This window comes from Oncorhynchus masou, chromosome 33 (genome assembly GCF_036934945.1).
Source record: "Oncorhynchus masou masou isolate Uvic2021 chromosome 33, UVic_Omas_1.1, whole genome shotgun sequence".
Classification (NCBI taxonomy): Eukaryota; Metazoa; Chordata; class Actinopteri; order Salmoniformes; family Salmonidae; genus Oncorhynchus; species Oncorhynchus masou.
In genome coordinates this window covers 24159840-24184086 of record NC_088244.1, presented here as the reverse complement: position 1 = coordinate 24184086, position 24247 = coordinate 24159840, and the positions used below count along the sequence as shown (strand labels likewise).

The following is a 24247-nucleotide window of genomic DNA, read 5'->3' as shown; positions in this document are numbered from 1 at the left end:
TGGGCCTGGGGCTGGGATTGACTATAGGGCTGGGATTGACCGTAGAGTTGGTGCTGGGGCTGGGAGTGGGGTTTTGACTGTGGTGGGGGCTGGGCCTGGGGCTGAGGCTGGGGTTTTGGCTGGGCTGCTGGCTGAGCTGGCTGAACAGGTGGTGGTTGGACTATGGGTTTGGCTTGGTGGGATGGAGAGTGGATCTGCTGCTGGCTCTTGGAGCGTGGGGTGGTCATGTCAATGCCCAAGGCCCTCTGCATCTGGCAGTTGAGACAGAGCCACTCCTGTACCTAGGGAAGACAAACAAGAGAAAAGAGTTTGTTAACAACACAATTACACCGATTAATTTCTGCTTTTTCATCTTTTATAATGAAACAAGTAACTGGGCCACTCAAGGACATTCAGAGACTTGTTCTGAAGCCACTGTTGCGTTGTCTTTGCTGTGTGCTTAAAGTCATTGTCCTGTTGGAAGGTGAACCTTCACCACAGTCTGAGGTCCTGAGCTCTCTGGAGCAGGTTTTCATCAGGGATCTCTCTGTACTTTGCTCAGTTCAACTTTCCATTGATCCTGACAAGTCTCCCAGTCCCTGCAGCTGAAAAACATCCCCACCAGCATGATGCTGCCACCACCATGCTTCACCATAGGAATGGTGCCAGGTTTCCTCCAGACGTGACGCTTGGCATTCAGGCCAAAGAGTTCAATCTTGATTTCATCAGACCAGAGAATCTTGTTTCTCATGGTCTGAGAGTCCTTTAGGTGCCTTTTGACAAACTCCAAGCGGGCTGTCATGTGCCTTTTACTGAGGAGTAGCTTCCGTCTGGCCTGATTGGTGGAGTGCTGTAGAGACGGTTGTCCTTCTGGAAGGTTCTCCCATCTCCACAGAGGAACTCTGGAACTCTGTCAGAGTGACCATCGGGTTCTTGGTCACCTCCCTGACCAAGGTCCTTCTCCCCTATTTCTCAGTTTGGCCGAGTGCCAGCTCGAGGAAGATTCTTGGTGGTTCCAAACTTAATCCATTTAAGAATGATGGACGTCACTGTGTTTTTGGGGACCCTCAATGCTGCAGAAATATTTTGGCACTCCAGATCTTAGTCTCGACACAATCCTGTCTCGGACCTCTACGGACAATTCTTTTGACCTCATGGCTTGGTTTTTGTTGTTACATGCAAAGTCAACTGTGGGACCTTATATAGACAGGTGTGTGCCTTTCCAAATCATGTCCAGTCAATTGAATTTACAACAGGTGGTCTCCAATCAAGTTGTAGAAACATCTCAAAGATGATCAATGGAAACAAGATGCACTTGAGCTCCTCATAGCAAAGGGTCTGAATACTTGTGTTTTTTACATGTTTAAAAACCTGTTTGTCAATATGGGTTATTGTGTGTAGATTGATGAGGAAATTTTGTTATTTAATTGATTTTAGAATGAGGCTTTCGGGTGCTGAATCAGAATTAGTTAGGTAACATAGACAAATAAGATGTTTTATTTACATAATATGCTTATGTGAGATACTTGTCATTAGAATGTTTCCCTTTGGACTATAGGGTAGGCAATTGCACTTATCCCTTCTCAGCTAGGGCTCAGTCACTTGGGGCCCAGAGAGGGGAGAGGTCAATCTTGTCTTCATATGTGAATGTATCTGTTAAATCATCTGGTGCTATGCAGAATATCAGAATGGGAGGAGGACAGAATGGAACATTGTCTTCTTATGTGAATGTGTCTTTAACTATTCTTAAACCATGTGAAGGGATGGCGTGATTAATGGGGAACCAATTAAGTGTCTCTACAATGTCTGTACGCCAGTCACTCCCTCCTTTTCCCATTGGGGGGAGGAGTATGGCAGTGTCTGTAACCATTGTATGTCCCCTCTGATGTTGCACTTATCTTGAGATAGTATATGACCTAGAGGCTCACTCCCCACTTGACCAGGGGTGGGGAGAAGAGGGGGTTTACTTGAGATGGGAGAATATAATTGTTGACAATTGATATATGCCATTGGATGAGGTAATGTTTTTGTACTATGAAGTACCAGGAACGAGATTCAAACCTCGTCTTAGAGACCAAACTGAAGGATTTAATTTATAGCTAATGCTATATCTGGCTATGGGATACTCCTCTCTCAAGTAAAAGGCCCTCTGTGAAGTTTTCCTAAGATCTGTGGTTCGTCATGTAAGTTGAGAGGGGTGTATCTTGGCTATAAAAGATCTTGGTATTCTTTTGTAGGGACTCTCAGAATTCATTATAGACACTGAATTGATCTGAGAGTCAAAGGGCTATAGTGAAGCTCTTATTATTAAAAGAGGAAATGTAAGTGTAACTCTGGTGTGTGGTTTCCAACTCTCCTCATTGAGTAATACAGGAAATTACCACGACAGGCTGTAACGTAACAAAATGTGGAAAAAGGAAAGGGGTCTGAATACTTTCTGAATGCACTGTACAAGTGAATTGTGTCTATCTATGTTTTCATTGTCCAAGTCTTGACCTATGGGACTGCTGGACTGTCCGTTAACACTGTATTTGTTTTATCTGTTTGCCCCAGCCTCAAACTCAGCCCCTGTGTGCAGCTAACTGACCCGCTCTGCCCATTCATTGCCATATACCCATTGTTGTTGTCCTAGCTGTTTACCCGTTGTTGTCTTACCCGTTGTTGTCTTAGCTCTCCCAATCAACACCTGTGATTGCTTATGCCTTTCTCTAATGTCAATATGCCTTGTATACTGTTGTTTAGGGCAGCTCTCTTTGTTTTATTTTACTGCGGAGACTCTAGTCCTGCACAACATGTCTCAGATAGCTCCCAGCCCCCACACACGCGGAGACCGCACCCAGCTTAACTGGCGCCTCCAGAGATGCAACCTCTCTCATCGTCACTCAATGCCTAGGTTTACCCCCACTGTCCTTGCACCCTGCCTTACCTTTGTCTGTTCACTATGCTCTGAATCTATCCTACCACACCCATAAATCTGTTCCTTTTATTCTCTGTTCCCAACACACTAGACGACCAGTTCTTATAGCCTCTAGCCGTATCCTCATCCTACTCCTCCTCTGTTCCTCTGGTGATGTAGAGGTTAACCCAGGCCTTGTGTGTCCCCATGCGCTCTCATTTATTGACTTCTGCAACAGTAAATGCCTTGGGTTCTTGCATGTTAACATCAGAAGCCTCCTCCCTAAGTTTGTTTTATTTACTGTTTTAGCACACTACGCCAACCCTGATGTTCAAGCTGTGTCTGAATCCTGGCTTAGGAAGGCCACAAAAAAAATCTGAAATTTCCATCCCCAATTACAATATTTTTCGTCAAGATAGAACTGCTAAAGGGGGCGGAATTGCAATCTACTGTAGAGAGAGCCTGCAGAGTTCTGTCATACTATCCAGATCTACAGATCGAGCTTCTACTTTTAAAGATCCATCTCTCCAGAAATAAGTCAATAACTGTTGCCGCCTGTTATAGACCCCCCTCAGCTCCCAGCTGTGCCCTGGACACCATATGTGAATTGATTGCCCACCATCTAACGTCAGAGTTCGTACTGCTAGGTGACCTAAATTGTGATATGCTTAACACCCCAGCCGTCCTATAATCTAAGATAGATGCCCTCAATCTCACACAAATGATCAAGGAACCCACCAGGTACAACCCCAAATCTGTAAACATGGGCACCCTCATAGATATCATTCTGACTAACTTGCCCTCTAAATACACCACTGCTGTTTTCAATCAGGATCTCAGCGATCACTGCCTCATTGCCTGCATCCGTTATGGGTCCGCGGTCAAACGACCACCCCTCATCACTGTCAAACGCTCCCTGAAACACTTCTGCGAGCAGGCCTCTCTAATCAACCTGGCCCGGGTATCCTGGAAGGATATTAACTTAACCTCATGCCCTCAGTAAGGAAACCTGCTTGTTCTTTAAAAGTGCTTTCCTCACCATCATAAATAAGCATGCCCCTTTCAAAAAATGTAGAACTAAGAACAGGTACAGTCCTTTGTTCACTCCAGACTTGACTGCCCTTGACCAGCACAAAAACACCCTGTCGCACTAGCTTCGAATAGTCCCCGCGATATGCAACTTTTCAGGGAAGTCAGGAACCAATACACACAGTCAGTTAGGAAAGCAAAGGCTAGCTTTTTCAAACAAAAATTTGCATCCTGTAGCACAAATTCCCCAAAATTTTTGGACACAGTAAAGTCCATGGAGAATAAGAGTACTGTGCAGCCATCTTCATCGACCTGGCCAAGGCTTTCGACACTGTCAATCACGTATTCTTATTGGGAGACTCAACAGCCTTGGTTTCTCTAATGACCGCCTCGCCTGGTTCACTAACTACTTCTCAGATAGAGTTCAGTGTGTGAAATCGGAGGGCCTGTTGTCCGGACATCTGGCAGTCTCTATAGGGGTGCCACAGGGTTCAATTCTCAAGCCGACTCTTTTCTCTGTATATATCAATGATGTCGCTCTTGCAGCTGGTGATTATTTGATCCACCTCTACGCAGACGATACCATTCTGTATACATCTGGCCCTTCGTTGGAGACTGTGTTAACTAACCTCCAAAAGAGCTTCAACGCCATACAACTCTCCTTCTGTGGCCTCCAACTCCTCTTAAATACAAGTAAAACTAAATGCATGCTCTTCACCCTGAAGAGGTGATCTGCACCTGCCCGCCCGACTAGCGTCACTACTCTGGACGGGTCCGACTTAGAATATGTGTACAACTATAAATACCTAGGTGTTTGGCTAGACTCTAAACTCTCCTTCCAGGCTCACATTAAGCATCTCCAATCCAAAATTACATCTAGAATCGGCTTCCTATTTCGCAACAAAGCCTCCTTCACTCATGCTGCCAAACATACCCTCGTAAAAATGACTATCCTACCGATCGTTGACTTCGACGATGTCATTTACAAGATAGCCTCCAACACTCTACTCAGCAAATTGGATGCAGTCTATCATCCATTTTGTCACCAAAGCCCCATATACTACCCACCACTGTGACCTGTATGCTCTCGTTGGCTGGTTTTCACTACATATTCGTGGCCAAACCCACTGGCTCTAGGTCATCTACATGTCTTTGCTAGGTAAAGCTCCGCCTTATCTCAGCTCACTGGTCACCATAGCAACACCCCGTAGCACACTTTCCAGCAGGTATATTTCACTGGTCATCCCCAAAGCCAACACCTCCTTCGGTCGCATTTCCTTCCAGTTCTCTGCTGCCAATGACTGTCTGACTGACGTGCCCAAAGTAAAGCCAGGATATGCATATAATATGTACCATTGATAGAAAACACTTTGAAATTTGTAGAAATGTTAAAATAATGTATGAGACTATAACACAATTGATATGGTAGGAGAAAATCCAAAGGAAATCCAACTGGAACATTTCCTTTTTGAGATGGAAGGCTATGGGTCCTATGCAATTCCAGCTCCCAGGTTGCAATTCCTATGGCTTCCAATAAATGTCAACAGTCTTTGTTCAAGGTTTCAGGCTTGTTTCTTCCCAAACGAGGGAGAACTTTGAGTTTTGATACTGGGAGTCAAAGTTGGAAATCAGTCTGTGCATGCGCAACGAAGAAGATGCCCACTTGCTAATTTTACTTTTCTATTGAACATACTTTTTTCCGTATGAAATATTATAGTTTATTTACATTTTAGGGTACCTGAGGATTAAATAAAAATGTAGTTTGCCTTGTTTTAACAAAGTTTAGCTTTCTGGATTCCTTTCTCTGCATGTTGAACGAGTGGATTACTCAAATCAATGACGCCCACTAAACAGACTTTTTGGGATTTAAAGATTGGTTTTATCTAACAAAATGACCATGCATGTTGTAGCTGGGACCCTTGGGATTGCAAATCAGAATAAGATCTTCAAAAAGTAAATTAATATTTAATCGCTATTTGTGATTTTACGAAGCCTGTGCTGGTTGAAAAATATTTTGATGTGGGGTGCCGTCCTCAAACAATCACATGGCATGCTTTCGCTGTAATGCCTATTGTAAATCGGACAATGCAGTTAGATTAACAAGAATTTAAGCTTTTAACTGATATAAGACACTTGTATGTACCTAGATATTTAATATCCATAATGTTTATGATTATTTATTTGAATCGCGCCCGGCAATTTCACCAGAAGTTGTCGACAGGTGTCCCGCTGGTGGGACGCCTTGAGCCAATCATGCTTTTTGCCTGGTCCCAGATCTGTATGTGTGTTTACCGTAGCCAAATGGTCTGACTATCGTAGTTGGCAAAATCACGTACAAATCTGGGACCAGGCCAATCTTCCTCTGCACACACACATGCAAAAAAAAAAAACATGCATGCACCTACCTACATCCTCACACACACACACACACACACACACACACACACACACACACACACACACACACACACACACACACACACACACACACACACACACACACACACACACACACACACACACACACACACCACTTTGTGTCCTGATTGTCAGTCATTAATCCAGGGGGTCACTTTAAACTAATCAAACTAATCCAGTGGTAATCCTTTTCCCCCTGTGTTCTGTCTCTCCATCTCTCCACAGTCTCTCTCTGTCTCTCCACCAACTGAATGGAAGGATGGAAGAAGGAGGTGTTCTGTTCTAATCATCCAAGGCCTTATCATAGCATCTCAGCCCATCTCCATGCACCCACTCATCACTCCTCCAGAGCAGTGCAGCAGCGTGAGGGAGTACTCAGGAGCTCTAATTTAATGTGTCATTAATTACTGGGAGAGCAGGGGGCAGTGGGGAGGTCAGCCCAGGAACTAGGAACTCTACTAAGGACTAAGAGGATAGATGAGAGACACAGCCAGACAAGGGTGATGCTATAGATAACTTTGGAGTTGGAGTTATATCAGAGATGTTGTTGTTTTAGAATTGCAAGACTCTTTTTTGATGGTAGTGTCATGACATTGGCCTGGGGGTAGGTTTATGACAGTCATAAATATCTCTTCCCATCTTTTTTCCACTCTCTACCCTACTCATGTTACATTTGCAAAACCTTTGGTTAACATAGAGATTCTGGGAACGTCAGAAGGTGGGGGGAAATGAACTATTATTCTGGCAATCCGACCAATTGAACATATGCGGTGGTACTTAATGAATATGATGTCAGTTCGGTTGTCATCTGAGACATTCTCATCAATGATAAGATGACATAAACTCTACAGTGGAAAGTCTACACATCAGAGTTATCGGATTCACATGGAATTGTTGTTCAATTTAAATGTTTGAATATGAAATTATTCGTGATGGGATGAAATGTGATTTTGGCTTCTAAAATGTGAGATTTGGGTTTTCATAAGGTAGGGCTCTGCTCAATCAGTGGCCCGCCCCTGTGAAGGGACATGGGCTATAAAACTTTTCAAATACGCCCTCCTCTCCCTTGGTATATAAAGCCTTGATGACAATATAACCTCCTGTTCTGAGGACGTGAGGGCGAGGGTCCGATGTCAGAATGGTTCAGATAATAACTACAGGTCGAAGCCAACATCAGCGTGAGCTTTGGTTGCGAATGGTATGAACTTTGAACTCTTATTCACTCCAGAAGTGTTACCTCCTAGCCGTTGTGTTAGCAACAGCCAGTGCAAACGAGGGTTAGGAAGGAACAGACAGAGTATCCCGTCTACCACACAACGACGTTACTACAACGTATTCAATTTACCAGCAGAGACATTCTTCAAAGAACAAAGGCCTCGGTTGGGCAACACGGCCTTCCATCTATCACCAACCTACCGAAGCGCAGCTCAGAGTAAATATTTATTGCATTTTCCTTTTCCAAATGTGCAGTAATTTAGAATGCATAAGATACTGTATTTACGATAGCACAGCTTCGCCCTTTGTTCCTCAGTCTTCCCGCTCTTTCACTCAAACCCAGCCCCTTTTCTTTTGTGTAAACAGCTGTCATATCTGTTCCGCACGCTAGGACGTAATTTGTAATCAAGTTATGATTTAAATATGTGTATGTGTAATTCTGTGTGATTAGTTAGGTATTTAGTAAATAAATAATTAAACCCAATTTTGTATTGCTGATTCAACTTGTTAGCCAGAGTTCGTGCAGACCAAGAATTTACAACTTTCAGACGAGACTAAATTAAGATGACCATTAATATTGAATGCTATTGATGTGAAATATTACTAGGTCTTTAAGAGTTTATTCGGAAGATAACAGCTCTATAAATATTCTTTCATGGTGCCCGACTCTCTAGTTAATTAGATTTACATGATTAGCTCAATCAGGTAATATTAATTACGGAGAAATTATTTTATAGAATAGCATGTCATATCACTTAATCCGGCATAGCCAAAGACACGACAGTAGTGTGTCTAAAGCTATTAGCTGTATACGTGTAAACAAACACACTGACAGAAAGTAAAAAAAGTAAAAAGCAGTCGGAATGTCATTGTTTGCGGAAAATAATGTCTGACTGCAAACTCCGACACGACAAAACTAGCAATGTCCGTGGCCTGTTGACTTGCACACAAATGTGACACGTAGGCAAAAACCAGCTTCACGCCGTCGCCACCGACACCAGCTGCCCCCCATGAAAAATGAATCAGAAAGGTTAGGAAACCCAGCTACTGCTAAACTAACTAAATGGTAAGACCACAAACACAGATGTTCAATATCCTTGTTATTGGTCGATGGATAACACTAGTACAACTGCCTATAAAAGTAGAGTAACTAAGCACTGCGCTAGCATGCCAACATCCAGGATATAGAGCTGACAAGACACACACACACACAGTAGTGGTGGTGGTTGTGGTGTTGGTGTTGTGGTGGTGGTTCTGGTAGTTGCGGTGGTGGATGTGCTGGTGGTCGTTGTTGTGCTGGTGGTTGTTGTTGCGGTGGTGGTGCTGGTGCTGGTGTTTGCGGTGGTGGTTGTTGTTGTGGTGGTGATGCTGGTGTTTGCGGTGGTGGTTGTGCTGGTGGTTGTTGTTCTTGTGGTGGTGGTTGTGGTAGGGGTTGTGCTGGAGCTGGTGGTTGTGCTGGTGGTTGTTGTGGTGCTGGTGTTGGTGTTGGTATTTGCGGTGGTGGTTGTGGTGGTGGTTGTGGTATGGGTGGTGCTGGTGTTTGCGGTGGTGGTTGTGCTGGTGGGTGTTGTTGTTGTGGTGGTGGTGGTGGTTGTGGTAGGGGTTGTGCTGGTGTTTGCGCTGGTGGTTGTGCTGGTGGGTGTTGTTGTTGTGGTGGTGGTTGTGGTATGGGTGGTGCTGGTGTTTGCAGTGGTGGTTGTGCTGGTGGGTGTTGTTGTTGTGGTGGCGGTTGTGGTAGGGGTTGTGCTGGTGCTGGTGCTGGTGCTTGTACTGGTGGTGGTTGTTGTAGTGGTGGTGCTGGTATTTGCGGTGGTGGTGCTGGTGCTGGTAGTTGTGGTGATGGTGCTGGTGCTGTTGGTTGCTGTGGTGGTTGTGGTGGTGGTGCTGGTAGTGGTGGTTGTGGTGCTGGTATTTGTGGCTGTTGTGGTAGTGGTGCTGGTGGTTGTGTTTGTGGTGCTAACTGAGTCGTATCATTGAGAAACAGCAGGCCGCTCCAGAAAAGCTCATTACCCACTCTGTCAGAGGAAAAGGCTACTATACATCAGATCAGTCATAGCACCACCAGGCCTTTAACAGAGCTGCCCATCAACCAGCCGTCCCCCTTGCAACTAAGATGTGTGGATCAGAGAAAGAGAGAGAGGGAGAGGGATGTACCGAGGGAAGGAGAAAGGGAGAGAAATAACAGTGTCTTTACATTTTTTCCAATCTCATTTTAGGGAAACAGCCAGCCAGCTAGCCTGGTTCAAGGGCAGCTGAGATTAAACTGCAGGCTGATACAAGTTCTGGCCAGTTCATCTTTACTGCTGTTTACGATGAGTCAGTCAGAACACTTCACTCTTTTATACTCTCCAAACGTGTATTTCTCTCCATGGAGAACTTCAATGTAGTCTTTCTCAATCATACTGTTCAATTATTTAGAGTGCACTCTGTTTCTATCCCAGCTAGCCCATTTAGTTAATTGGAATTTGTGGGAACATATGTTTTTGGTTTAGCATTAGTTCTGGGAACGATGGATGTTTTTTAAATGTTCTGAGAACGGAAGTAAAAATGTCTCCTGTTCTAGGAATGTACATTTTTAGGTTGCAGAGAGGTTCTGAGAAAGTTTAATGATGGTTCCCTGAAAGTTTTTCTAGGAGGTTTTATTCATGGTCTGAGAACAGAAATTAGAGGTTATTTGAAGATAATTAATGAACTTTCTGAGAACATGTTTCAAATAAGACTTTTAATAACACTGTTAGCTTCGTTTGGGTTAACTGTTTTGAACTCGAGGAACAGATAGGACACATGGAAATTCATTTGCTTAGGCATTAATCATGCAACCATAACTTTTTTTTATTGTGGCACATAGTCAATGAGATTCAAACCTATCTTCTGTCCTCTATCCATGGAATTAGTCGACTGCACCACCAGAATGGAGCTGGTGTGCCATGTTTTTTTAACTCATACAAAACTGTTCCTTTTAGTCTATTCAAACAGACCCCATTTCAAAGGAAACAAGCACTCGTTAAGATCAGGTGTGGCCAATTAGTGGGATCGGCTAACACACCTGAACACACTTAACAAGATAGAGGACAGAGAGAGTTTTGTTGACACTGAGAACAGAATGTATATAGTTTTAAATAACATTCTTAGAACGTTCTTTGAACGTTACTGTCGCGACTTCCTCCGAAGTCGGTCCCTCTCCTTGTTCGGGCGGTGTTCAGCGGTCGACGTCACCGGCCTTCTAGTCATCACTGATCCATTTTTCATTGACCATTGGTTTTGACTTGTCTTCCTTCACACCTGGTTCCAATCCCATCAATTACATGTTGTGTATTTAACCCTCTGTTCCCCCCATGTCCTTGTTATTTTGTACCCACTTTTGTTATTTTGTACCCACTTTTGTTATTTTGTACATTTTGGTTATTGGAGTTTTATCAGCATTTATTAAACAACTCCGTTTTTACCAAGTTTGTTCTCCTGTGCCTGACTTCCCTGCCACCAACATGCACCCATTACAGTTACTAATGTTCTCTTGTGGTTTTTCTGGAACGTTTTGTTAATGTTCCGAGAGCATGACTTAATAGAACCTGCATAAAACCTTATGCTGAACTACTGAAATTCCCACATAAGAAACATATGGTTCTCAGAACGTTATGTGCTAGCTAGGTATATATTAATTTACTTCATTTTGTTAATACTCAAGTACTAACCTCGTCAATCACTCGAGGTAGCATTTTGTCAATGCATGTTGTTGAGCACAATAATGAATCATTCATTTTTACTTTTCTATTTGATATGCCCCCCGATAAATACTTTATTAAGGGAAAATGTATGCTTGTGATGTGTTGATGTCTCACCTAGCTATCTTAAGATGAATGCACTAACACTAAGTCACTCTGGATAAGAGTGTCTGCTAAATTACAATTGTATGGTAGTTTATATATTGTTGCCTTTGTACATATTTATCAAAGGTGTGGAAAATAATATAGGGGACTATAGAGTATGCAAGTAAATACATTGATCAATTTGCTAGAAACATACAGTCGGAACAGTCAATGCCACTGAAATGACGGGATGCGTCCCAAATGGCTCCCTATTCCTTACATCTTTTGACCAAAGCCCTATGGACCCTAAAGTAGTGAACTATGTAGGGAATAAGATGCCATTTAGAATGCAACATGGTGATGGTGATGAAGCACGCTATTCACACCCTAATTATGTGTACACAGTGGACAACAGATGATTACCGTCATAATTAATCATCATCTGCCTCATTATGGCTATAGACCGGCCAGTGAGCTGGATCATCTGCCTCATTATGGCTATAGACCGGCCAGTGAGCTGTATCATCTGCCTCATTATGGCTATAGACCGGCCAGTGAGCTGGATCATCTGCCTCATTATGGCTAAAGAACCGGCCAGTGAGCTGGATCATCTGCCTCATTATGGCTATAGACCGGCCAGTGAGCTGGATCATCTGCCTAATTATGGCTATAGACCGGCCAGTGAGCTGGATCATTTGCCTCATTATGGCTATAGACCGGCCAGTGAGCTGCATCATCTGCCTCATTATGGCTATAGACCGGCCAGTGAGCTGGATCATCTGCCTCATTGTGGCTATAGACCGGCCAGTGAGCTGGATCATCTGCCTCATTATGGCTATAGACCGGCCAGTGAGCTGGATCATCTGCCTCATTATGGCTATAGACCGGCCAGTGAGCTGGATCATCTGCCTCATTATGGCTATAGACCGGCCAGTGAGCTGGATCATCTGCCTCATTATGGCTATAGACCGGCCAGTGAGCTGGATCATATGCCTCATTATGGCTATAGACCGGCCAGTGAGCTGGATCATCTGCCTCATTATGGCTATAGACCGGCCAGTGAGCTGGATCATCTGCCTCATTATGGCTATAGACCGGCCAGTGAGCTGGATCATCTGCCTCATTATGGCTATAGACCGGCCAGTGAGCTGGATCATCTGCCTCATTATGGCTATAGACCGGTCAGTGAGCTGGATCATCTGCCTCATTATGGCCATAGACCGGCCAGTGAGCTGGATCATCTGCCTCATTATGGCTATAGACCGGCCAGTGAGCTGGATCATCTGCCTCATTATGGCTATAGACCGGTCAGTGAGCTGGATCATCTGCCTCATTATGGCTATAGACCGGCCAGTGAGCTGGATCATCTGCCTCATTATGGCTATAGACCGGCCAGTGAGCTGGATCATCTGCCTCATTATGGCTATAGACCGGCCAGTGAGCTGGATCATCTGCCTAATTATGGCTATAGACCGGCCAGTGAGCTGGATCATCTGCCTCATTATGGCTATAGACCGGTCAGTGAGCTGGATCATCTGCCTCATTATGGCCATAGACCGGCCAGTGAGCTGGATCATCTGCCTCATTATGGCTATAGACCGGCCAGTGAGCTGGATCATCTGCCTCATTATGGCTATAGACCGGTCAGTGAGCTGGATCATCTGCCTCATTATGGCTATAGACCGGCCAGTGAGCTGGATCATCTGCCTCATTATGGCTATAGACCGGCCAGTGAGCTGGATCATCTGCCTCATTATGGCTATAGACCGGCCAGTGAGCTGGATCATCTGCCTCATTATGGCTATAGACCGGCCAGTGAGCTGGATCATCTGCCTCATTATGGCTATAGACCGGCCAGTGAGCTGGATCATCTGCCTCATTATGGCGAGTGATCTTTCAAACACCTATCAGAAATGCATGGGTATGTGATTACATGGGCTTGCCTGACTAGGCAACTCCTTACAAGAATGACACGACAATGATAACCAGAGGAGTTGGATAAAGCACATACAGTGTGTGATGGATCGGATAACATTTGAAGTATTCTAAATCAATAGTATCTTATAGTAGTTTATGCATATTTTGGCATTTACCATGACTAAATGGTCCACAGTATAAGAGAACTTCAATTGCAGAATATAGGACTGAGTATCACTTCATTGTTCCCATTGGAAACATCTGCCTAGAACACTTTAATACCTTTTCTCAGGATAATTATTTTCCATTTGGTTAGATTAATACCTTCTCTCAGGAGAATTCCTTTCCATTTGGTTAGAGTGATACTATAAAAAATAATATAAAACTCCATTAGTGTTCTCCATTACAGCAGAGTGCTAGTGGGTCTATCATAATGCTCCCTCAGTGTTTTAAACCTGACAATCCGAGTCCAGTGGCAGCCATTTTCTCCATCTGGCGCCAACGCTACGGCTAACGTTTCCACATGGCTATGTTATATTGTACTGTACTGTAGTTCTCTGCTTTAGATGAACAGGAATTAACTGATGTACAGTAACAATGAATCTGCATCATCTGAAGATTTCTGTTCCAAACCCTCCACTTTTTCTTCAACTGAAATGTGAAGATTCTTCTCATTTTCCTCATACTGTGCCTTTAATTCAGATTAATTTATGTGGCAAAGTCAGATCAGAATAATTGTAAGGAACATTTTAGATCTCTGAAATAGGGATATTAAGGATGACAGTGGAGACAGAAATGAAGGCCTACGTTGGATATTTGACTTTTCCAGAATAACAAATATAACAGAGAAAATAGTGAACCCAGAACAAATTTTAAAAAGATTCCAGAAAAGGTGGAGGTCAAAGAGCACGATAAGATCAACTTTTAAAGCGTCAAAATAGTCTTGTGGATGAAGCGACACCCGTCTCTCTCTTATTTGAGCTGTAGAGTTGCAGCAGACAGCTTAGTATCAGCAGGCCAGCGCTAAGAGATGAACTACACACAGGGGTCATTCTCAATCTCACTGGATCACCCCCAAGTCCTCAGTGAGGAAGTCAGAAACACTTTCACCTCCCTCAGAGGCTTCCCAATCACAGACACATACGTGTTTGCAACACACGCTCACACGCACGCACACACACACACACACTCTCTCTCTCTCTCTCTCTCTCTCACACACCACCACACATGCCCCTTTCTCACTCTTTATCACACCCCACTACCCCCCCCCCCTTCCCACAGGACCCCCCCCTTCCATTCTCCACCCCCTCCATTCCTTACAGTGATCATCGATCAGTATTACCGTATGTTACTTAATTAAAATCTGCCTCAGCACTTTGTCTCACTCCAACTGGCTGATCGTTAAAAACCTCACTATAAGCGATGTCACGGCAGATCAATAGTGAATTTCAGTAAAACTGAAAAACAATACCCAGTACAGAACCCAGCCAGGGGAGGAGGGGACCTGGGGAGTTTGTATTCATGTTTTAAAAAGCACTGTGGTTCCAGAAGCGTGCTCCCTACCTTTACAGTGTTTACAGTGACTAATCATGTATGTCTTATCTAAGGGAGGGAGTTCTGAAACACAGACGGACAGACAAACAGACAGCAGCCTTCAGGTTGGAACGTGACTGGAGGGATTCGAGGAAAACACCCTAGTTATCACTAAGAACCAGTTTCGGGTCAGCCTTTCAACATTTAAAAAAAGCTATTTTCCTCGATCGATGGCCGCCTCTGGTTTTGGTACGGAGGCAGGGAGGCAGGCAAGCAGGGAGGTAAGCAAGCAGGGAGGCAGGCATGCAGGGAGGCAGGCAAGCAGGGAGGCAGGCAAGCAGGGAGGCAGGCATGCAGGGAGGTAAGCAAGCAGGGAGGCAGGCATGCAGGGAGGTAAGCAAGTAGGGAGGTAAGCAAGCAGGGAGGCAGGCATGCAGGGAGGCAGGCAAGCAGGGAGGTAAGCAAGCAGGGAGGCAGGCAAGCAGGGAGGTAAGCAAGCAGGGAGGCAGGCAAGCAGGGAGGTAAGCAAGCAGGGAGGCAGGCATGCAGGGAGGCAGGCAAGCAGGGAGGCAGGCAAGCAGGGAGGCAGGCAAGCAGGGAGGCAGGCAAGCAGGGAGGCAGGCAGGCGGGGAGGTAGGGAGGCAGTCAGACAGGGAGGGAGGCATACAGAGAGGCAGGCAGGGAGATAGGCAGGGAGGAAGGCAGGCATACAGGCATGGAGGCAGGCAGGCAGGGATGCCAGAAGAGGAGATGTCATACTGAAATAACATGTCTAATTAAGCTTGTAGTCTGTCCGCGACCAGCTTTGCTGACCATCAAAAAACGACTGTTGTCAGACTCGCTGTGATCAGCGATGAAGACATCTTTGAACAGGGCATCAGCATCAGCCATACAACAGTAAAGCTCTCATGAGAAATGTTATTTGACTTGCATGTTTGTTATCCGTTTGTTATCTGTTTGTTATCCGAACCCTGTTCAACTGACAAAGATGGTGATCAGTGACAATGAAAACTGCATGTACTCTGTTGTTGTGCATGAACTGTGCAAGTCTAGGCCTTAGCACATACTGAATTGGATCTTTATTTGATCACCCTGTTGCAAGACAACTTTCCTGCAATGCAGGACTTTTAAAACATGTAGTGCATTTAAGGTCTAAAAAGGCTTCTGAAGTAGATAACTTCCACTTGAAAATGTCAGACTTGATTTTCACTTGAGAAAAATGTATCAATCCCTTCAAAAATGTTATTCATTATAATCCACATAATTCTTAATATTTCCTGTTGCTGCAGGATTATTTTCCTGCTGTAGCGAATTGGCTCAAATTAAGATACTGCGTCTGTATACCGTAAATTACACAAATTGTGGTCAACTGCACCATAAAGGGAAATGCATAGAGGAGCCAGTGGGATCTTGCCCAGCAGCCCTTAGTGTTATCCCATTGAGGGATCTGATGGAGACGGTGTGTGTGTGTGCGCGCGTGTGTATACTTGCATGTGTGTGCGTGCATGCATGTGCGCGAGCCCATGTGGTGCCTGACTACCTGGTGCACGTGGATCATGGGCCCTGCTTACGTATAATGGATAAGATCTGGTCCTCAGAATAGCCGTGATGCCCAAAGGAACCCAGTCTGAGTGTTCCTGCTGGCTGCAGCAGAGGGAGACACTCCCTATCTCATCACACTAACCCATCCATAACACTCACATAAGGTACCGTACAGAACAACACTGCTGACTTGTGGGTTGTGTGTGTGTGTGTGTCTGCCTATTCTAATGAATAGCCAGATGCCATCACATTATCTCTCTGCATTTCTGTTATATCTCCCCCTCTCCCTTCCTCTCTCTCTACCTCTCCCCTTCTTTCACCCTCCCCTCCTCTCTCTCTACCTCTCCCCTTCTTTATCCCTCTCCTCTCTCTCCCTCACCCTCCCTTCCTCTCTCTCTACCTCTCCCCTTCTTTCTCCATCCCCTCTCTCTCTCCCTGACCCTCCCTTTCTCTCTCTCTACCTCTCCCCTTCTTTCTCCCTCCCCTCTCTCTCCCTCACCCTCCCTTCCTCTCTCTCTACCTCTTCCCTTCTTTCTCCCTCTCCTCTCTCTCCATCACCCTCCCTTCCTCTCTCTCTACCTCTCCCCTTCTTTCTCCCTCCCTCCCCTCTCTCTCCCTCACCCTCCCTTTCTCTCTCTCTACCTCTTCCCTTCTTTCTCCCTCTCCTCTCTCTCCATCACCCTCCCTTCCTCTCTCTCTACCTCTCCCCCTTCTTTCTCCCTCCCTCCCCTCTCTCTCCCTCACCCTCCCTTTCTCTCTCTCTACCTCTTCCCTTCTTTCTCCCTCTCCTCTCTCTCCATCACCCTCCCTTCCTCTCTCTCTACATCTCCCCTTCTTTCTCCCTCCCTCCCCTCTCTCTCCCTCACCCTCCCTTTCTCTCTCTCTACCTCCTCCCCTTCTTTCTCCCTCCCCTCTCTCCCTCACCCTCCCTTCCTCTCTCTCTACCTCTTGCCTTCTTTCTCCCTCTCCTCTCTCTCCCTCACCCTCCCTTCCTCTCTCTCTACATCTCCCCCTTCTTTCTCCCTCCCTCCCCCTCTCTGTCCCTCACCCTACCTTCATCTCTCTCTACCTCTCCCCTTCTTTCTCCCTCCCCTCTCTCCCTCACCCTCCCTTCCTCTCTCTCTACCTCTTCCCTTCTTTCTCCCTCCCCCCTCTCTCCCTCACCCTACCTTCCTCTCTCTCTACCTCTCCCCTTCTTTCTCCCCTTCTTTCTCCCTCGCCTCTCTCTCCCTCACCCTCCCTTCCTCTCTCTCTACCTCTCCCCTTCTTTCTCTCTCCCTCACCCTACCTTCATCTCTCTCTACCTCTCCCCTTCTTTCTCCCTCCCCTCTCTCCCTCACCCTCCCTTCCTCTCTCTCTCTACCTCTTCCCTTCTTTCTCCCTCCCCCTCTCTCCCTCACCCTCCCTTCCTCTCTCTCTACCTCTCCCCTTCTTTCTCTCTCCCTCACCCTCCCTTCCTCTCTCTCTACCTCTCCCCTTCTTTCTCTCTCCCTCACCCTCCCTTTCTCTCTCTCTACCTCTTCCCTTCTTTCTCCCTCTCCTCTCTCTCCATCACCCTCCCTTCCTCTCTCTCTACCTCTCCCCTTCTTTCTCCCTCCCTCCCCTCTCTCTCCCTCACCCTCCCTTTCTCTCTCTCTACCTCTTCCCTTCTTTCTCCCTCTCCTCTCTCTCCATCACCCTCCCTTCCTCTCTCTCTACATCTCCCCTTCTTTCTCCCTCCCTCCCCTCTCTCTCCCTCACCCTCCCTTTCTCTCTCTCTACCTCTCCCCTTCTTTCTCCCTCCCCTCTCTCCCTCACCCTCCCTTCCTCTCTCTCTACCTCTTCCCTTCTTTCTCCCTCTCCTCTCTCTCCCTCACCCTCCCTTCCTCTCTCTCTACATCTCCCCTTCTTTCTCCCTCCCTCCCCTCTCTGTCCCTCACCCTACCTTCATCTCTCTCTACCTCTCCCCTTCTTTCTCCCTCCCCTCTCTCCCTCACCCTCCCTTCCTCTCTCTCTACCTCTTCCCTTCTTTCTCTCTCTCTACCTCTCCCCTTCTTTCTCCCTCCCCCCTCTCTCCCTCACCCTACCTTCCTCTCTCTCTACCTCTCCCCTTCTTTCTCCCCTTCTTTCTCCCTCGCCTCTCTCTCCCTCACCCTCCCTTCCTCTCTCTCTACCTCTCCCCTTCTTTCTCTCTCCCTCACCCTACCTTCCTCTCTCTCTACCTCTCCCCTTCTTTCTCCCTCCCCTCTCTCTCCCTCACCCTCCCTTCCTCTCTCTCTACCTCTCCCCTTCTTTCTCTCTCCCTCACCCTACCTTCCTCTCTCTACCTCTCCCCTTCTTTCTCCCTCCCCTCTCTCTCCCTCACCCTCCCTTCCTCTCTCTCTACCTCTCCCCTTCTTTCTCCCTCCCCTCTCTCTCCCTCACCCTACCTTCCTCTCTCTCTACCTCTCCCCTTCTACTCCCTCCCCTCTCTCTCCCTCACCCTACCTTCCCTTCTCTTCTCCCTCTACTTTGCTCTCCCCTCCTACCTCTCTCTCTCTACCTCTCCCCCTCACTCTCCCTCTTTCCTTCCCTTCTCCCTCTACCTCTCTCTGCTCTCCAGTCCTGTTCCATCCTGTAGTGTGCTGGGACTACCATGTGCCAGACAGGCCAGATTGGAAGACCAGGAGGACTGAGGCTGGGGCAGTGCCAGGGAGAACGAGCCGAGAGGGGCAGCCTCTCTGTGATAGTTCCGCTGGGCTAAAATAAACCATAATCCTCCTTGTTACATACCAGGGAACAAAACCACACCTGCAACGTTATCTAATGAGCAGCGCCTCACTGCTTATCAAGCTGTCTCTAGAACTGGGACTGTTAACAAAATTAGCTATCTGGTGAGCTTTACTGCCCTAGCGAGTAAAAACTATACTCTACTATACTGAGAAAGATGTCTCTGAAATGCAGTCGATTTAATGATCAATTGAGTAATAATTATTTATTCAATTACTTAATCAATGTGAGCTGTGTGCAGTGCCCAGTGCCACTGACCCAGCAACAGTGGGAGGGGCTGTCGAGGAGTCCTTGAAATGGACTTGGCGGCTTCCCAGTCCAGCTAGGTCGTTCAGGATTGAGACATAATTGGATGTCTATGCATATAATGAAGACATCGGGAAATGCATTCAAAACCGGCCACTAGGGGCAACATTGAGCGTTGTAAGTAGGCTTGGGTTTTGATAGGACCTTGTGGATGGGGTGGTGGACAGGTGTAATCTCATGATCAGAAGGTGACTCTGGATCAGAAGGTTTCGTTTTCGATCCCAGTCATGGACACTTGTTTTTTTAGTTTTGGTTTTAACCCTATCCCAAACCTTAACCCTTACCGTAACCATTTGGAATGAGTGCCTAAACGTAACATAGAAATTTGACGTTTGGAGAAAATGGATGAACATCTAATTCTGCATTGAGACTGTGAGAGCTGGTTGGCCCAGTCGGCTGCCTGCTCCAGTTGAACTGGCTGTCCCAGCCCCTGCAGTGGGCTGAACACTGACAGCAGCAGCAGCTGTAGCTCAACATACGCTTCTCAACAGCTCCCTGTAGAAGAAGCAGTGATTCCCACTGTCCTAGTTTTACACCACTATCTATAGGAAGACGTTTCCCCCTGGCTGCTTTCTAGACAAGAGGACTCTCTCTCTCTCATCTGTATTGGGAGAGAGAGAGATTTTCCATTGGCTAAATCCAACGAGGATCATCACATACTGCAGTTGGAGAGATTGTCACTGGAGGCTCTAGTCTCTTCATCCTTTTTCCTGTGGTGGAACAGATTTTTCGGAACAGAGTCCTTTGCCAGGGCTGTTGTTGTTATTAAACATTTCGCTATCAAAATGACTCCCAAAAGAGAGGCTATTGGTTATAACACACCCACACATCTAGCCAGCATCACATTATGTTCAACACTGAGCGCCGACACAACACAGACACACAGAAAAACAGCTTTTTATATACCGCAACGTAAGTTAGTCTCCATGGTAACAACCTGGTTCTAAAGTCAAGGTTTGTAAACCTAGTGGTCATGTGTGAAGAACGTGGCACCCAAACAACACATACACACACACACCAACACCTTACGACACACTTTATGAGGACAGAGAGAAAAAGGCTGGAGGATCAAAGAGGTAAACAGAAAACACGAGGAGGAAAGAGAAGAAGAGGAAGAAAGAGACTCCAGGGCAAAAAAAAGTAGAAATATGCATTCACTGGTATGACACTACTGACTCCTCTCACTGGTATGACACTACTGACTCCTCTCACTGGTATGACACTACTGACTCCTCTCACTGGTATGACACTACTGACTCCTCTCACTGGTATGACACTACTGACTCCTCTCACTGGTATGACACTACTGACTCCTCTCACTGGTATGACACTACTGACTCCTCTCACTGGTATGACACTACTGACTCCTCTCACTGGTATGACACTACTGACTCCTCTCACTGGTATGACACTACTGACTCCTCTCACTGGTATGACACTACTGACTCCTCTCACTGGTATGACACTACTGACTCCTCTCACTGGTATGACACTACTGACTCCTCTCACTGGTATGACACTACTGACTCCTCTCACTGGTATGACACTACTGACTCCTCTCACTGGTATGACACTACTGACTCCTCTCACTGGTATGACACTACTGACTCCTCTCACTGGTATGACACTACTGACTCCTCTCACTGGTATGACACTACTGACTCCTCTCACTGGTATGACACTACTGACTCCTCTCACTGGTATGACACTACTGACTCCTCTCTGGTATGACACTGACTCCTCTCACTGGTATGACACTACTGACTCCTCTCACTGGTATGACACTACTGACTCCTCTCTCTGGTATGACACTACTGACTCCTCTCACTGGTATGACACTCTCCCTCGTCTCACTGGTATGACACTACTGACTCCTCTCACTGGTATGACACTACTGACTCCTCTCACTGGTATGACACTACTGACTCCTCTCACTGGTATGACACTACTGACTCCTCTCACTGGTATGACACTACTGACTCCTCTCACTGGTATGACACTACTGACTCCTCTCACTGGTATGACACTACTGACTCCTCTCACTGGTATGACACTACTGACTCCTCTCTCTGGTATGACACTACTGACTCCTCTCACTGGTATGACACTACTGACTCCTCTCACTGGTATGACACTACTGACTCCTCTCACTGGTATGACACTACTGACTCCTCTCTCTGGTATGACACTCTCCCTCGTCTCACTGGTATGACACTACTGACTCCTCTCACTGGTATGACACTACTGACTCCTCTCACTGGTATGACACTACTGATTCCTCTCACTGGTATGCCACACCCCCTCCTCTCACTGGTATGACACTCCCCCTCCTCTCACTGGTATGACACTCCCCCTCCTCTCACTGGTATGACAATACTGACTCATCTCACTGGTATGCCACACCCCCCTCCTCTCACTGGTATGACACTCCCCCTCCTCTCACTGGTATGACACTCCCCCTCCTCTCACTGGTATGACACCCCCCCCTCCTCTCACTGGTATGACACTCCCCCCTCCTCTCACTGGTATGACACTCCCCCTCCTCTGACTGGTATGACACTCCCCCTCCTCTCACTGGCATGACACTCCCCCTCCTCTCACTGGTATGACACTCCCCCTCCTCTCACTGGTATGACACTCCCCCTCCTCTCACTGGTATGACACTCCCCCTCGTCTCACTGGAATGACACTCCCCCCTCCTCTCATTGGTATGAAACTCCCCCCTCCTCTCACTGGTGTGACAGTCCTCCTCCTCTCATTGGTATAACACTCCCTCTCCTCTCACTGGCATGAAACTCCCCCCTCTTCTCACTGGTATGACAGTCATGCTCTTACACTGGCCGCAGACTCTGGGGCTGCAGGCTGGAGCTGCCTTGTTATCTACAGCCTGGGAGGAGGTCAAGAGAGACAGAAAAGACAAAAGAGGACTACCTACAGTTGAAGTCGGAAGTTTACATACACCTTAACCAAGTACATTTAAACTCCGTTTTTCACAATTCCTGACATTTGATCCCAGTAAAATTTCCCTGTTTTAGGTCGGTTAGGATCACCACTTTATTTTAAGAATGTGAAATGTCAGAATAATAGTAGAAATATTGATTTATTTCAGCTTTTATTTCTTTCATCACATTCCCAGTGGGTCAGAACTTTTCATACATATTTAGTATTTGGTAGCATTGCCTTTTGAATTGTTTTACTTGGGTCAAACGTTTCAGGTAGCCTTCCACAAGCTTCCCACAATAAGTTGGGTGAATTTTGGCCCATTCCTTCTGACAGAGCTGGTATAACTGAGTCAGGTTTGTAGGCCTCCTTGCTCGTACACGCTTTTTCAGTTCTGCCCACAAATTTTCTATAGGATTGAGGTCAGGGCTTTGTGATGTCAACTCCAATACCTTGACTTTGTTGTCCTAAGTCATTTCCCCACAACTTTGGAAGTATGCTTTGGGTCATTGTCCATTTGGAAGACCCATTTGCGACCAAGCTTTAACTTTCTGACTGATGCCTTGAGGTGTTGCTTCAATATATCCACATAATTTTCCTAGCTAATGATGCCATCTATTTTGTGAAGTGCACCAGTCCCTCCTGCAGCAAAGAACCTCCACAACATGATGCTGTCACCCCTGTGCTTCACAGTTGGGATGGTGTTCTTCGGCTTGCAAACCTCCCCCTTTATCCTCCAAACCTAACGACGGTCATTATGGCCAAACAGTTTTGTTTCATCAGACCTAAGGACATTTTTCCAAAACGTACAATCTTTGTCTCCATGTGTAGTTGCAAACCTTAATCTGGCTTTTTTTATGGTGGTTTTGGAGCAGTGGCTTCTTCCTTGCTGAGCGGCTTTTTAGTTTGTGTCGATTTAGGACTCGTTTTACTGTGTATATAGATACTTTTGTACCGGTTTCCTCCAGTATCTCCACAAGGTCCTTTGCTGTTGTTCTGGGATTGATTTGCACTTTTCGCACCAAAGTACATTCATCTCTAGGAGACAGAACGCGTCTCCTTCCTGAGCTGTATGACGGCTCCATGGTGTTTATACTTGCATACTATTGTTTGTACAGATGAAAGTTGTAACTTCAGGCGTTTGGAAATTGCTCCCAAGGATGAATCAGTCTTGTATTTTTCTGAGGTTTTGGCTGATTTCTTTTGATTTTCCCATGACGTCAAGAAAAGAGACACTGAGTTTGAAGGTAGGCCTTAAAATACATCCACTGGTACACCTCCAATTGACTCAAACTATGTCAACTAGCCTATCAGAAGCTTCTAAAGCCATGACATAATTTTATGGAATTTTCCATGCTGTTTCCATGCTGTTTAAAGGCACAATCAACTTAGTGTATGTAAATTTGTGCAGTGGTTGAAAACGAGTTTTAATGACTCCAACCTAATAGGCTGACCACACCGCTCGCGTTGCAAAATAAATGTAGAAATCAACGTTATTCAATTATTGCACCCACACTGCTCGCGTGCGCCAACGTCTGCTTTGCCAAGGGCTAAAATAGAAATCAGTTATATTTCTGACGCAGATCGCACTGCAAGTCCTGCCTTCACCATCTCCTCATTGGTTTATAGAAGCAGGTACCCACGTGCCATCTCCTCATTGGTTATACCCACGTGGGTCACTGAAAGACGAACGAGGTCAGTGGTGGTAATGCACCTAATTTATGTAAGTTGCCAATTGCAATATAAAGTCAAGAGAAGAAAAAGCCTGGAAGGAAGAGAGATGACTAGAAACGATTCCGTTGACCGTTTTATGTGTGGATTAATTGGCGGCGTAGAGGACCTTGTGAATTTCAGGTAAAATAACAACGCAATGTTTATATCCCAGGACAAAATTTCTAGCAAGTGCAAGCTAACTAGC

General features: G+C 46.0%; 1 protein-coding gene across 1 annotated transcript in view; it reads right to left on the bottom strand.

Annotated features, from left to right (window-relative positions):
• The window catches only part of LOC135528074 (protein bassoon-like), a 159106-nt gene that overhangs the window by 121567 nt on the left and 13292 nt on the right, over nt 1-24247 (bottom strand). The window contains 1 exon segment of the mRNA XM_064956848.1: nt 6-281. Coding sequence (XP_064812920.1) covers nt 6-281 — 276 coding nt within the window.